Here is a 12,974-nt window from a genome sequence, read left to right on the forward strand (position 1 = left end):
TGTAGTATAATGTATGAGGTGTAAATCAAAAGTTTTTATTTCCCTTATGTGATTGTGTTAAAAAATTAAGAACATGTAGATTCATCAGGTTGTTTCCAGTTCAGAGCTGTTAAAATAAGGCTGCTATGAATATCCATGTACAAGGCTTTGTAGGAACAAGAGGGGGATAAATACCCAGGAGTATACTTGTTGGTTTACAGAATAAGTGTATGTTAAATGTTATTTTTAAAACTATAAAACCATTTTCCAAAGTCTTCCTTCCATTTTGCACCAGCCTAGATAGAAGTGTATGAGATTTCCAGCTATAGCACATTGGGTATGGCTAGTCTTTTGAGTTTCAACAGTTTTAGTATAATGGTATCCCATGTGGTTTCAATTTGTATTTCCCTAATGACCAGTAAGGTTAACATCTTTTCACGTACTTAACGAACATTCACATATTTTTGTGTGTGTGAAATATCCATCATAATTTTACCTTCTTTTTAAAAAAAAACTTGGTTTTTGTCCTTTTTTAATTGACTGTAAAAGTTCTTCTTATAGTCTACATACAAATCATTGTCTGATATATGTACTGCAAGTATTTTCTCTCAGTCTAGACTTGCATTTCTCATTTTCTCAGTAGTGTATTTTGTTGTTTGTTTAAAGTTTTTATTTAAATTCCAGTTAACATACAGTGTAATATTAATTTCAGGTATATAATATAATGATTCAACACTTCCATACAACACCCTGTGCTCATCACAATAAGTGCACTCCTTTTGAAAATAAATATACATATTTCTTATTTTTAAGAAGCTCTTACATCATAGTAAGGACTTTGTAGGTCAGGTGATCGACGGGTCTCCAAAACCATCATTGTAATTTATCCAGTTCCAGAATGCATAATGGGAATAGATATACTCAGTAACTGGCAGAATCCCTCTTGCTCCATGAAGGTCAGTCTTTGTTCTATGCAAGCCTTCAACTGATTTGATGAGGCCTACACATTATAGAAGTCCCAGGTTTTGCTATGCAACTAGTAAGATTTAAAAACATTCTCATTAAACTTGTGAGTTGGATTAGGTGAAACAAAAGTGTCTTTCCACATTTTTAATCATTCAGAACAAAGATGAAATTCATTCTGCACAGTGTATGAAAGGTCCTAGGAGCTGTGCTTCAATTTTTTTGGATCTTTCTATGTTTACCTGTTCTATTTCTTTTTCCTGTTATATTTTACCTTGGCCTTACTTTTTTTTTCTTTTTCTTTTTCTTTTTCTTTGGCCTTACTTAAAGCCTAAAATGAGTATACCTTGTGAAGTCCTATGAGTCCTTTAAAATATTTGACTCTATGTAGTTGTTGCAGTGCTATTTCAAAACTTATAAAAATGAAGTGTTGCAATGATGTCTATGGTGTTTTGTTGATTATTTTCTTCCCTGTGGTTACACGATTAAGGAAGCCAACTGTACCATGGGAGAAATAAAATCAATGTTTGATTTCTTTGATTGTTGCTCTTAGAGCCCATACCCTATAGCATATTTAGTCAGTCCCATTACAACTATGACAGTGCTTGGTAGCTCAGCACTCCTCCAACATAGCCAGTGAATTATGAAAAGAAACTAAATAATATTACATGAAAAAAATAGTACTTGAGTTGCAGTAAGACTTTATCCTCAAATCCTGATGTTAATGAATTACAGAAATAAATGACTCTCTAAAAGCTTAACAACCCTTCCTTCTTTTAAGGAGAAAAAGGAAAAAGTTTTGAAGACTCTTTTCAAGGCAAGAGTTTGGAGTCAAACTTTCTTAAAAAGGAAGATCATCACTACCCGTTCTCGGATCTGCTTAGTTCTCACCCCATAAATAATGGGGTTAAGAGCAGGAGGGATTATCACATATAAATTGGCCAGGAGGATGTGGATATAACGTGGAATATTGTGGCCAAATCGATGAGTCATAAAAGAGAAAAATGCAGGAGTGAAAAAAGCTAAGATGACACATACATGGGAACCACAAGTATTAAGAGCTTTGACCCTGGCCTCCCAGGATGGGAGTCTGAAGACAGCATGTAGAATCTTCACATAAGAGACAGCAATCAAAATAACATCCAGAAGTATCATAGAGATAAGAATTAACCCAAATAATATATTGACCTTTATGCTGACACAGGCCAGACGGGCAATGCCCATGTGCTCACAGTAGGTATGGGGTATAATATTATGTCCACAGAATGAGAGTCTTAGAAGGAGAAACACAAGTGGAAACACCAAAACAAAATTTTTCAACATTCCTACTCCAGCAATAATACAGATAGTTCTGTTGGTAAGGATTGTGTTGTATCGAAGAGGGTAGCAAATGGCAACGTAGCGATCAAAGGCCATGGCAACAAGTATGAATGTTTCTAAACCTGTAAACAGGTGTATGAAGAACATTTGAGTTAAGCATCCCCCAAAGTCAATATCATTGAGATCAAACCAGAATATGCTCAGCATTTTGGGAATGGTTGCAGTGGAGAGGCCCAAGTCAGTGAGAGCCAACATGGCCAATAAGTAGAACATGGGTTGGTGAAGGCTGTGTTCAGTCTGGATCACAAAGAGGATGATGACATTCCCCAGGAGGGCAATCAGATAGACAGTACCAAATGGGACACCAAGCCAGAGCTGCATATTTTCCAGTCCTGGGATTCCCAACAGCAGGAAGGATGAGGGGTGAATACATGAGGTATTGTCTAGAGACATACTGGCAGAGGCTTCTGATAGTCACACTCTCCTCACTCTACATAAGGCCCCTCAACTCCTCATCGATACTACTAATACTGAATAAGAACAAAAGAGATGTCATTACTATATTTTCCCTAGGAATACAGAAGAAACATCATGTTTTCCTTCATTTATATTTTCCTCTCTTCCTTTCATTGATACATAAATATTACAAATGAAGGAGAATATTCCTTAAGGAATGAATGGATATTTAGATATTGGAAGAGAGAATCAAAATTAATTTCAGTGAGAACATTGACTAAGCTGGCTTATATGAGTTTATATTAGCATTTATTAAAATATTTAATTGTAAGTTGGGAGATCTATACACACTGATATCTCACAGCTAAATGATCACAGTCTGTGAGCACTGACAATATTGTAGATTTCAGAGCATCCTTTAAGATAATTTATTTAAAAACAAACAAAAACCAGAAACAGAGAATTGTTTTTTTGTTTGTGAGAACTGTTTATTTGTTCTCATAAATACAGAGAACAAACTGATGGCTGCCAGAGGACAGGGTTGTGGGAGGATGGACAAGAGAGGTGAAGGGAAGGGGAATATACAGACATCCAGGGGATAAAAGGTATAGCATAGGGAATATAATCAATGGTATAATTGAGTTGTATGGTGGCAGATGGTAGCTATAGCTTTAATGAACATAGCATAATGTATAAACTTGGCAAATCACTATGTTGTGCACATGAAACTAATGTTAACATTTTATATCAACTATACTTCAATAAAATAATAGGAAGAAGAAAGTTATAGATTATTTGTTTAAGTAGAACAATATATTCCTCTGTGCATTTCCACTTGCAACCAATGAACTTTTTAAAAAAATTTTTTAAATTAAACAAAATTTTATTTATTTATTTATGAGTGAGAGGAAGACACAGCATGAGCAGGAGAGAGGGAGAGAGAGAGGGAGACATCACAGAGGCTCATCACAGAGCCTGATGCAGGGTTCAAACTCATGAGATCATGACCTAAGCAAAAGTCAGATGCTTAACTGACTGAGCCACCCAGGTGCCCCTACAACTAGTGAACTTTTATTTCTGCTACTTAATGTAGCCTATCTTTCTTCTTCAACTTGTTTATAAATAACTGTCATCAAAATCTAAGCCTATTTTTGCTTTTTCTAAATTTCTGTTACTTTTGTCATCAATGGATGAAGACATTTTCTTTGTTCTTTGAAATAAAGACCTTGCTTTAGAAAGCCACAGATTTCCACAAAATTCAATGTAACTTTATTAACCTTATATATAAAACCACCATTTTTAGAAAGATTGACTGAGGCTTAAAGTACTCACTAAATCATTCAGGCTCCCCATTTATTTCTCTTCTCATAGCAGACAAGTTGGATTCACTTTATTTCTAAACAATCCATACTATTTCCAACTTTGCCCCTAAATGGGAATTCATTGTTGTTATTATTATTGTTTTTATTACCATCATCATCATTGATATTAGAAGGGAGAGAATAATTATAGAAATATAGTATTATATAAGCACTTAATATTATTTATTTCAGTTTCACAAAAAAAATATTCCTCTTGTTACTCACATCAGCCACATGGGTAAAACAGGACAGATTCTGGCTCCTGAATTCATGAATTTCTTTTATGTCTGGATCACAGTAACATATCTCCATCCTCAAAATGACTGCTTGGTTGCAGTCAGCAGCTCTTGGATCTGGTATTCATAGGTTTCTGCCCAAATGCAGGTATTTATGGAATTTTCATCTAGTCTCAAGCATTTAGCCCTTTGCTCAGTTTCTTAAACTACTTTTCCCTCACAATCAGCATCCCTAGGTTTACTCCCAATTTCCTGTTCTTCATTCTCTACATCTCTTGCATATTTTACTAATATAATTACTCTAAATTACATCTCTAAAGAACTGGAAACCAAAGATGAGTGTTTCTTAGTTATAATCCATATAGAATAACCCTTTGAAGAGGATGAAATGGTGTTAATATGAGACATGACCTCTTCCTGCAAGCCAAGGAAGTTAGGATGTTATACAATATACTATGCACTTGAGACTGCAGACAATCAAAGTAGATTTTGATAATAAAAGAGAAATGACTCTGTGAGAGAAAAGAGAGGAAAATGAAATCTGTAAAGATGGAAATGTACTGTAGGAGAGATCCTAAAGACAACCTCAAGAAGTTGAAGGTGTTAAATTGTTGGTATTATTCACCATTAGGGACAATGAAATAAAAATAGAAAATGTATTGATCCAACTTGGAAAAAAATTTGAGAATGTCATTTTTTTATTATTAAATACAAAAGAAATTCTGAAATAAGCAATCACATGATAAAATTCAGTAGAATTAGGCTAAAAGAAGTTCTAAGTGGGAGGAAGAGGACAAAGAGAGGAGGAAAGACAGAACAGAGAGAGAGGGAGAGGAAGAGGGAAATGAGGCAAGACAAAACAGAGTGGGAGAAAACAAACAGAAGAGAAATGCAATAATACCTCAACAAAATAAGTTATTTAACTGCTTAGTTTTCTATTTTCCTTATTATTAAAGTGGGTACGCTTGTTGTGAAAAAAAATGATAAAATACTAAAATATGCAAAATTACCTGAAATTCTACCAATTAGAAATTTCATGTAAAATATGGAAAATATGTCCTCCAAATTAAGGTTTNAATCACCAATTTAGTAAGGAAATTAAATTAATAGACCTGAGCTCAAATCTTCCAAACCTATATGTCTAAGTACATATAACAGCCAAACCTATACCCAACTCACCAGCCTCAGTCACAGTCAATATTGAAAGAATCTAAGATCTTGACCAATAACTGTGCTGTATGTCTCAGCATCACAACTGTAGTTCAAGGAGAAAAGTTTATACTGAGATTGAAAATCCTCTTCCTGATGGGGAGTAGCTGCTCTTCTGGGGCCACATGGGATGAGACTATGAAAGATAATGAATTCACAAGTTCTCATCACAGGTTCATGGGCAGGAAAAAGCACAGGGCACAGGAATCCCTTAGGACATTCAAGTTTCTCCCTTTAACTTCCCAGCTTGAAAGAATTTCTCATTCGCTACCAACCCACTCTTTCTAATCTCTTGCCATCAATCCTACAAGAGTCTATAGTTTCTCCATCTCATTACCCACCCCTCTTCTACCCTCTAATGATTGTGTAACTCTTTTCCAGCAAATATCATTTACTTGATCTACAAGTTAGCCATTAAATAAGCCCTCATTTAAAATTAAGTATGTAATCAGTACATGTGAATGTTTTCCACAAGAAGCTTATATTCTAATTGCATAGTTGATACTAACCATGTATAACTATGCAAATAACTAAGTTTTTCTTTAAGTTTATTTATTTATTTTGAGATAAAGACAGAGCATGAGTGGGAGAGGGGCAGAGAGAGAGGGAGAAAGAGACAATCCCAAGCAGGCTTTACACTGTCAGCACAGAGCCCAACATGAGACTTGAACTCACGAACCATGAGATCATGACCTGACCCAAAATCAAGAGTCAAATGTTTAACTGACTGAGCCACCCAAGCGCCCCACAAATAACTAAGTTTTTAACATATATGGAGCCAACTTTAAGGCCACAGAAACTCAGGGAAACAGAGAGTTTTCTAGGCTTTTCTAACTCAGTTTCCTTTAGAAAAGGAAGGTTGGCACAATAAAAACTGCAAAGTAAAATCAAAACATAAATTATTTGAGGACATCACAGAGAGATTATGTACTGTGTTTAGCCTGGATAAGTATAGAATCATGAGATATTGGCTTTCTTCTGAGAAAGAAATCAGCAGCTCTAATACCTGACAACTGATAGCTGACCTGCTACCAACATCTTGACTGTAATGATGTCCACTTAATATAAACCATTTCACTAAGTATGAACATCAGGAAAGGTCACTTTGTGCTGATGGAGTGAAACAAAAAACCTTCTATAAGCATGTCTTAACAGAGACAAAACCTTCTCCCACTTTCTATATAGAAGTTATTGATTTGCAATAATAGAATTCGTTCTTTTTCTCAAAAGCGTCTGCTTCTGAAAAATATCGCTTGATCAAGTCTAAATCCAATATCAAACTTTCCTTAAACACTCTGAGACCCTTAACATTTTACCACTGTATGTGGTATTTCTTGTTGCAATAGGTAATAAACCTTCCTTTAAAAAAAAAAATAATGCTAGTGGCTAGGGATTAGAGAGCATTGATACTTCTTATGTATAGAGTATTGGTTGGTTACCGTGCTCACCAGTAACTGGCATTCTCAGGGTTTTTTAAGCCACCCAAATGGATTTTAATACTTCCTCATAGTGTTTTAGTTTGCATTTCTCTGAAATCCAGTGATGCCGACCATCTTTTTCTGTGTTTATTTGCCATACATATAATTTTCTTTGGTGAAGTGCCTCTTCAGATTATTTGTCCAGTTTTTAAATTGTGTTCGTTTCTTATTGTTGAGTTTTAAGAGTTCTTTCTATATTCTAGATACAGCCTTTCACGACATATGTGTTTGGTACATATTTTCTCCTACTCTGTGATTTGTTTCTTTCTTCCCTAAAGAGTGTCTTTTAAAGGGCATTTCTTTTTTTTTAAAGGTTTTATTCTTTTTAATGTTTATTTTTAGAGGGAGAGAAAGTGTGTGCACACAGCACACAAGGAGGGGAGGGGAAGAGACAGAGGGAGAGAGAATCCCAAGCAAATTCTGCACCATCAGCACAGAGCCCGATGCAGGGCTCAAACTCATGAACTGTGAGATCGTGACCTGAGCCAAAGTTAGACACTTAAAGGACTAAACCACCCAGGCTCTCCTAGTTTCATATTCTTTATCCCTTAAAGTAATAAGGTACCACATACCCCCTTGGTTTAGACATTTTATGCTGGACATGTGTTGTAAAATATGTGATGGGGATTAAGGAGTACACTTGTGATGAGCACAGGGTCGATATGGATGTGTTGAATAACTATATTGTACATGTGAAGCTAACTCTGTAGCTATACTGAAATTAAAATAAAACATTAATAGGGGTGCCTGGTGGCTCAGTCAGGTAATCATCCAATTTTTGACTTCGGCTCAGTTCATGATCTCACAGTTCGTGTAATTGAGCCCTGCATTGTGTTCTGTGGTGGCAGTGCAGAGAAAAGAGAAATAGTGTTAGTGGAAGGAGTGGCAGAGAGACAGGGAGAGAGAGACAATCCCAAACAGGCTCTGCATTGCCAGTACAGAGCTCAATGCAAGGCTCGATCCCATGGACTGTGAGATTGTGACCTGAGCCAAAGTCAAGAGTTGGATGATTAACAGACTGAGCCACCAAGGCACCCCAATTAAGGTTTTATTTAAATTTCAATATAGTTACAAGCATTATATTAGTTTCAGGTGTACAAATAGTGATTCAACACTTCCATACATCACCCTGTGCTCATCACAAGTGTACTCCTTAATCTCCGTCACATATTTTACCTATCTCCCCATCCATATTCCCTCTGGTGACCATCAGTTTGTTTTGTATAGTTAAGAGTCAGTTTCTTGGCGCTCTCTCTCTCTCTCTGTCCTTTGCTCATTTGTTTTATTTCTTAAATTCCACATATGAGTGAAATCATACAGTATTTGTCTTTCTCTGGATGACTTATTTTACCTAGCATAATACTCTCTAGCTCCATCCAGGTTGTTGCAAATTGCAACATTTCATTATTTTTATGGCTAAATAATATTCCATTGCTTATGTATTTACCACATCTTCTTTATCCATTCATCAATGGATGGATACTTAGACTGCTTCCATAATTTGACTATGGTAGATAATGCTGCTATAAATGTCAGGGTACATGAATCCTTTTAAATAAGTGTTTTTGTATTCTTTGGGTAAATACCCAATAGTGCAATTACTGAATTGTAGGGTAGTTCTATTTTTAACTTATTGAGAAACCTCAATCCTTTTTCCACAGCAGCTGCCAAATAGGTTGAGAGGGAACATACCTCTACATAATAAAGGCCTTATATTAAAAAACTAGAGTGAACATTATATTCAAAGGGGAAAAACTGAGAGCTTTTTCTCAAGGCCAGGAATGAGACAAGGATATCCATTCTTACCATTTTTATTCAACATAATATTGGAAGTCTTAGCCTCAACAATCAGACAACAACAACAAAAAAATAAAAGGCATCCAAATTGGTAAGGAAGGCATAAAATTTTCACTATTGCACATGATATAATACTATACATAGAAAATCTTAAAAGACTCCACCAAAAAGTCTACTAGAACTGATGAATGAATTCAGTAAAGTCATGGGAAACAAAATCAGCATACAAAAATCTATTGTGGTTCTATACGCTAATAATGAAACAGCAGAAAGTGGAATTAAGAAAACAATCCCATTTATAATTGTACCAAAATAATAAAGTACATAGAAATAAACTTAATAAAAGAGATGAAAGACCTGTACTTTGAAAGCTATAAAACACTGATGAAAGAAATTGAAGGTGACACAGAAAAAGGAAAAGACATTCCATGTTCATGGATTGGAAGAATAAATATTATTAAAATATCCATATACTACCCAAAGCAATCTACAAATTTAATGCAACCCTTATCAAAACACCAACAGAATTTTTCTCATAACTGGAACAAACAATCCTAAAATTTGTATGGAACTGTAAAAGACCCTGAATAGCCAATGCAATTTTGGAAAAAAAAAAAAAAGCAAAGTTGGAGGTATCACAATTCCAGACTTCAAGTTATAATACAGAGATGTAGTAATCAAAATAGTATGGTACAGACACAAAAATAGACACATAGGTCAACAGAACAGAATAGAAAACCCAGAAGTAAACCTGCAATTATATGGTCAATTAATCTTTGACAAAACAGGAAAGAATATGCAATTGGAAAAAGTCTTTTCAACAAATGGTGCTGGGGAAACTGGACAGCTATATGCAAAAAAAAAGAAAAAAGAAAAAGAAAAAGAAAAAAAAGAAACTGGATCACTGTCTTTCACCCTACACAAAAGTAAATTCAAAATGGGTTAAATACCTAATGTGAGATGAGACTTGAAACCATAAATATTCTAGAAGACAGCACAGGCAGTATTTTCTCTAACATAGATCACAGCAACATTTTTCTAGATATGTCTTCTGATGCAAGAGAAATAAAAGCAAAAAATAACCACAATCATGATTTCTAACACTGTACATTATGCTTGCCTACAAGGAAGCAGAAGATTGACAGCACACCCTGAAACAATTTTTTCTCTTTCACCCTAGGTGGTCCAGGAAAAACAATTGCTCTAGTTAATTTTCCTTGTAAGTATACTAATAACTAGACATCCTGGTAAGGATAAGTCATTGGTATTGGTTTATGTGAATCTGATTTGACAATTCAGCCTTTGTGTTAAGCACTCCTGTTCTTGCAGTTAAATAGATGTATGTATATAGACGTAGGGGTGTGAGTGTGTGAGTGTGTGTGTGTTTTCTACCTGACTCATTTGTTGTTTATACTCATAGTTTGTTCATTCTCATTGGTACATAGTATTTCACTGTTTAAATATTTCACACCTTCTTTGTATAGTCTAGTATTAATGCACATTTGAACATCTCAGTTATTGATTGTTTCATATAATGCTTCTGTGATCACATACGATGTTACACACAATGCTTCTGTGATGTACATATCTTCCAGTGAATTTATGTAATGCTTTTGTAGGGTATATTCCTAGGAGTGGAATTTTGGGGTCATGGGATATACACATGGCTAGCTTCCTGTGATACTTCTAGTTCTCTAAGTTGATTCTACCAATTTACCTTCTCACTAGCAAAGTCTGAGTATTCTTGTTGCTCTGCATACTTGCTGCTACTTAACATTTTTACTTTTACCCATTCTAGTCAATACAAAGTAGAACTGTTTGGTGATATCAAATATATTTTCCTTATGTCTAAGGAAGTAGACCATCTTTCCATGTTCCTTGGAAATTTGGATATCCTTCTTTATGAAATCATTATACTAGTCCTTTGCTAATTTTTCTATGTGGTGGTGTTCCTTTTTCTTATCGATTTATAAATATTCTGTAATACAAGTCATCTAGTTTGCCCATTCTCTCTGTTAATGTTGTATTTGATAAATGATATTCTTAATCTGAATATACACTGACAGGTCAATATGTTCCCAATATTGTTAACATGTCCATATGTATGTATTTGTGTCTCACTTTAGACTCTTTCCTTGTAAGGTTCTCAAGATATTCTCTCCTTTTTTCCTAGAAGCTGTATTATTTTTCAAGTTTACCTCCAAAATTCATTTGGGAAGGATTTTTTGTTTGATGTGAGGTAAACATCAAGATTCATTACTTTTTCATATGACTTTCCAATTGACCCAGTATTCTTTATTGACAGTATCTTTTGTCACTGTGATGCCATGCTCTTTCTGCCATAATTCAAGCAAACATGTATCTGTAGGTCTGTTTCTGGGTTCAACGCAGCTTCATTGGACTGGTTTTCTACACCTGCACCAAAGCACACTCTCCAATCACTATAGCTTTGCTATAGGTCTTCACCTCAGCTTTAGAGCAGGTCTTGTATTCTGGCAGAATAGGTCTTCCAACTTTGTTCTTCAGGAAAAACTTGGCTAATCTTGGCTAAACATACATTTGGACTGTTTCCTGTCCCTGGGCATGGCATCATTTCATATACTCTATATTATGATAAGGTAACCCCTACCCTCTCCCAAATTTCAGGGTGCTGAAGAGTCAAAGGTTTAATTTTTGTTCATACTACATGACTAATACAAAGTTTTGGGGTGGGGAAGGACTCTACTGAAGTTACTTGAGGATCCATTCTTGTGAAGGCACCAGAATTTTATGAAATGGCATATTAACAAAAGCCTTCAGGGTACATAAAACCAGGGGAAGAGAAGTGGAAAAGCACATAATCACTCTTAAATGTTTCCTCTCAGAATTGACATAGATCAGGTCACTTTTACAAATATTTTATTTGCCATAGCAAGTCCCATGACCAAGTCTAACTGCAAGATGTTGGACACATGTAATCCCCCCATGTTCCTGGAAGAAAAATAAAGCTGGAAATATCACCAAACACAATTCATGTATAACTTACATGGGCCAATCAAGTATTTTTAATTTTTATCTTCTGATTACTAAAACTCATATTTGCAAGCTATATATTCTTCCTCAAAGATCTTCAGGAACATTTTTTTTTTCTTACTGGGATTATTTCATCCAAAGGCCCAAGTTGCTGTAAATAATGTTACTAATTTTTATATTTACTTATGTCTGAATGTGATATGATTTTGGTTTGTTAAAACCAATAGATAAGCTCCTCTGTTGTCAAATTAGATGACTAAAGCTTTGTTATCTTATTTAGAGTCAGAGGATTTGCATATAGTGACCAGCTTGACAATTAATTTGTCTAATGTCTCTTTATTAAACTGCCCTGGTGTGCTCTCTTGGTCTAGTAGATTTGTTAATACAACACATTTAACTGTAGTATGTGAATATTGTTAACAAATATTGTATTTGAATATTTATGCTATCCTATTTACAGTATCTTTGCTCTAATTAACTACAAGATTTAGAAGACCATATCTAAATTTTTTATTTTTCTATGACACTTTCTGGTCATGCAGTAGAATTTCCATGCTCATAAACCGATGAAGAATCAGAATTCTTTTTTTTTTTTTTTACAAATAGTTTATTGTCAAGTTGGTTTCCATATAACACCCAGTGCTCATCCCCACAAGTGCCCTCCTCCATGTCCATCTCCCCCCTCCCCCCCACACCCATCAGTCCTCAGTTTGTTCTCAGTATTCAAGAGTCATGGTTTGCCTCTCTCCCTCTCCCCCACTAATTCCCCCCTTCTACTCCCCCATGGGAGTAGAAACTCCTCCGTTAAGTTTCTCCTAATCCTCCTATACATGCAAACATATGGATTTTTTGTCCTTCTCTGTCTGACTTATTTCGCTCAGCATAACACCTTCTGGAAAACAGTGTGGAGAAGTCTTAAAGTAAAAGAGAACACAACCCCAGTAGACTCTCTTGAATGTAGTTTCAAATAACCTCTTCTTAAAAATCAAAACAAAACAAACAAAAAACTCCAAAATTTCCTTTATGACTAGGTCAATAATTTTCCATATCATTATTTTAGAAATTCAAAAAAGTAAAATATATTTCTAGTTTTGAGAGGCTAACTTTAATATATTGGCCCAGCTTTTGGGATATTTGCTAAATACTATTACAAAGTTTCTAAA

General features: G+C 35.0%; 1 protein-coding gene across 1 annotated transcript; it reads right to left on the bottom strand.

The window, feature by feature from the left end:
• Positions 1 to 1,773: 1,773 nt before the first annotated feature.
• On the bottom strand, positions 1,774 to 2,715 carry LOC144227752 (olfactory receptor 52E8-like). Its single transcript, XM_077759493.1, has one exon. It carries the CDS (start codon positions 2,713 to 2,715, stop codon positions 1,774 to 1,776), a length of 942 nt encoding a protein of 313 aa, XP_077615619.1.
• Between the last annotated feature and the right edge of the window lie 10,259 nt (positions 2,716 to 12,974).

This window comes from Crocuta crocuta, unplaced genomic scaffold, assembly GCF_008692635.1.
Source record: "Crocuta crocuta isolate KB4526 unplaced genomic scaffold, BGI_CrCroc_1.0 scaffold43, whole genome shotgun sequence".
In the NCBI taxonomy this organism is placed as follows: domain Eukaryota; kingdom Metazoa; phylum Chordata; class Mammalia; order Carnivora; family Hyaenidae; genus Crocuta; species Crocuta crocuta.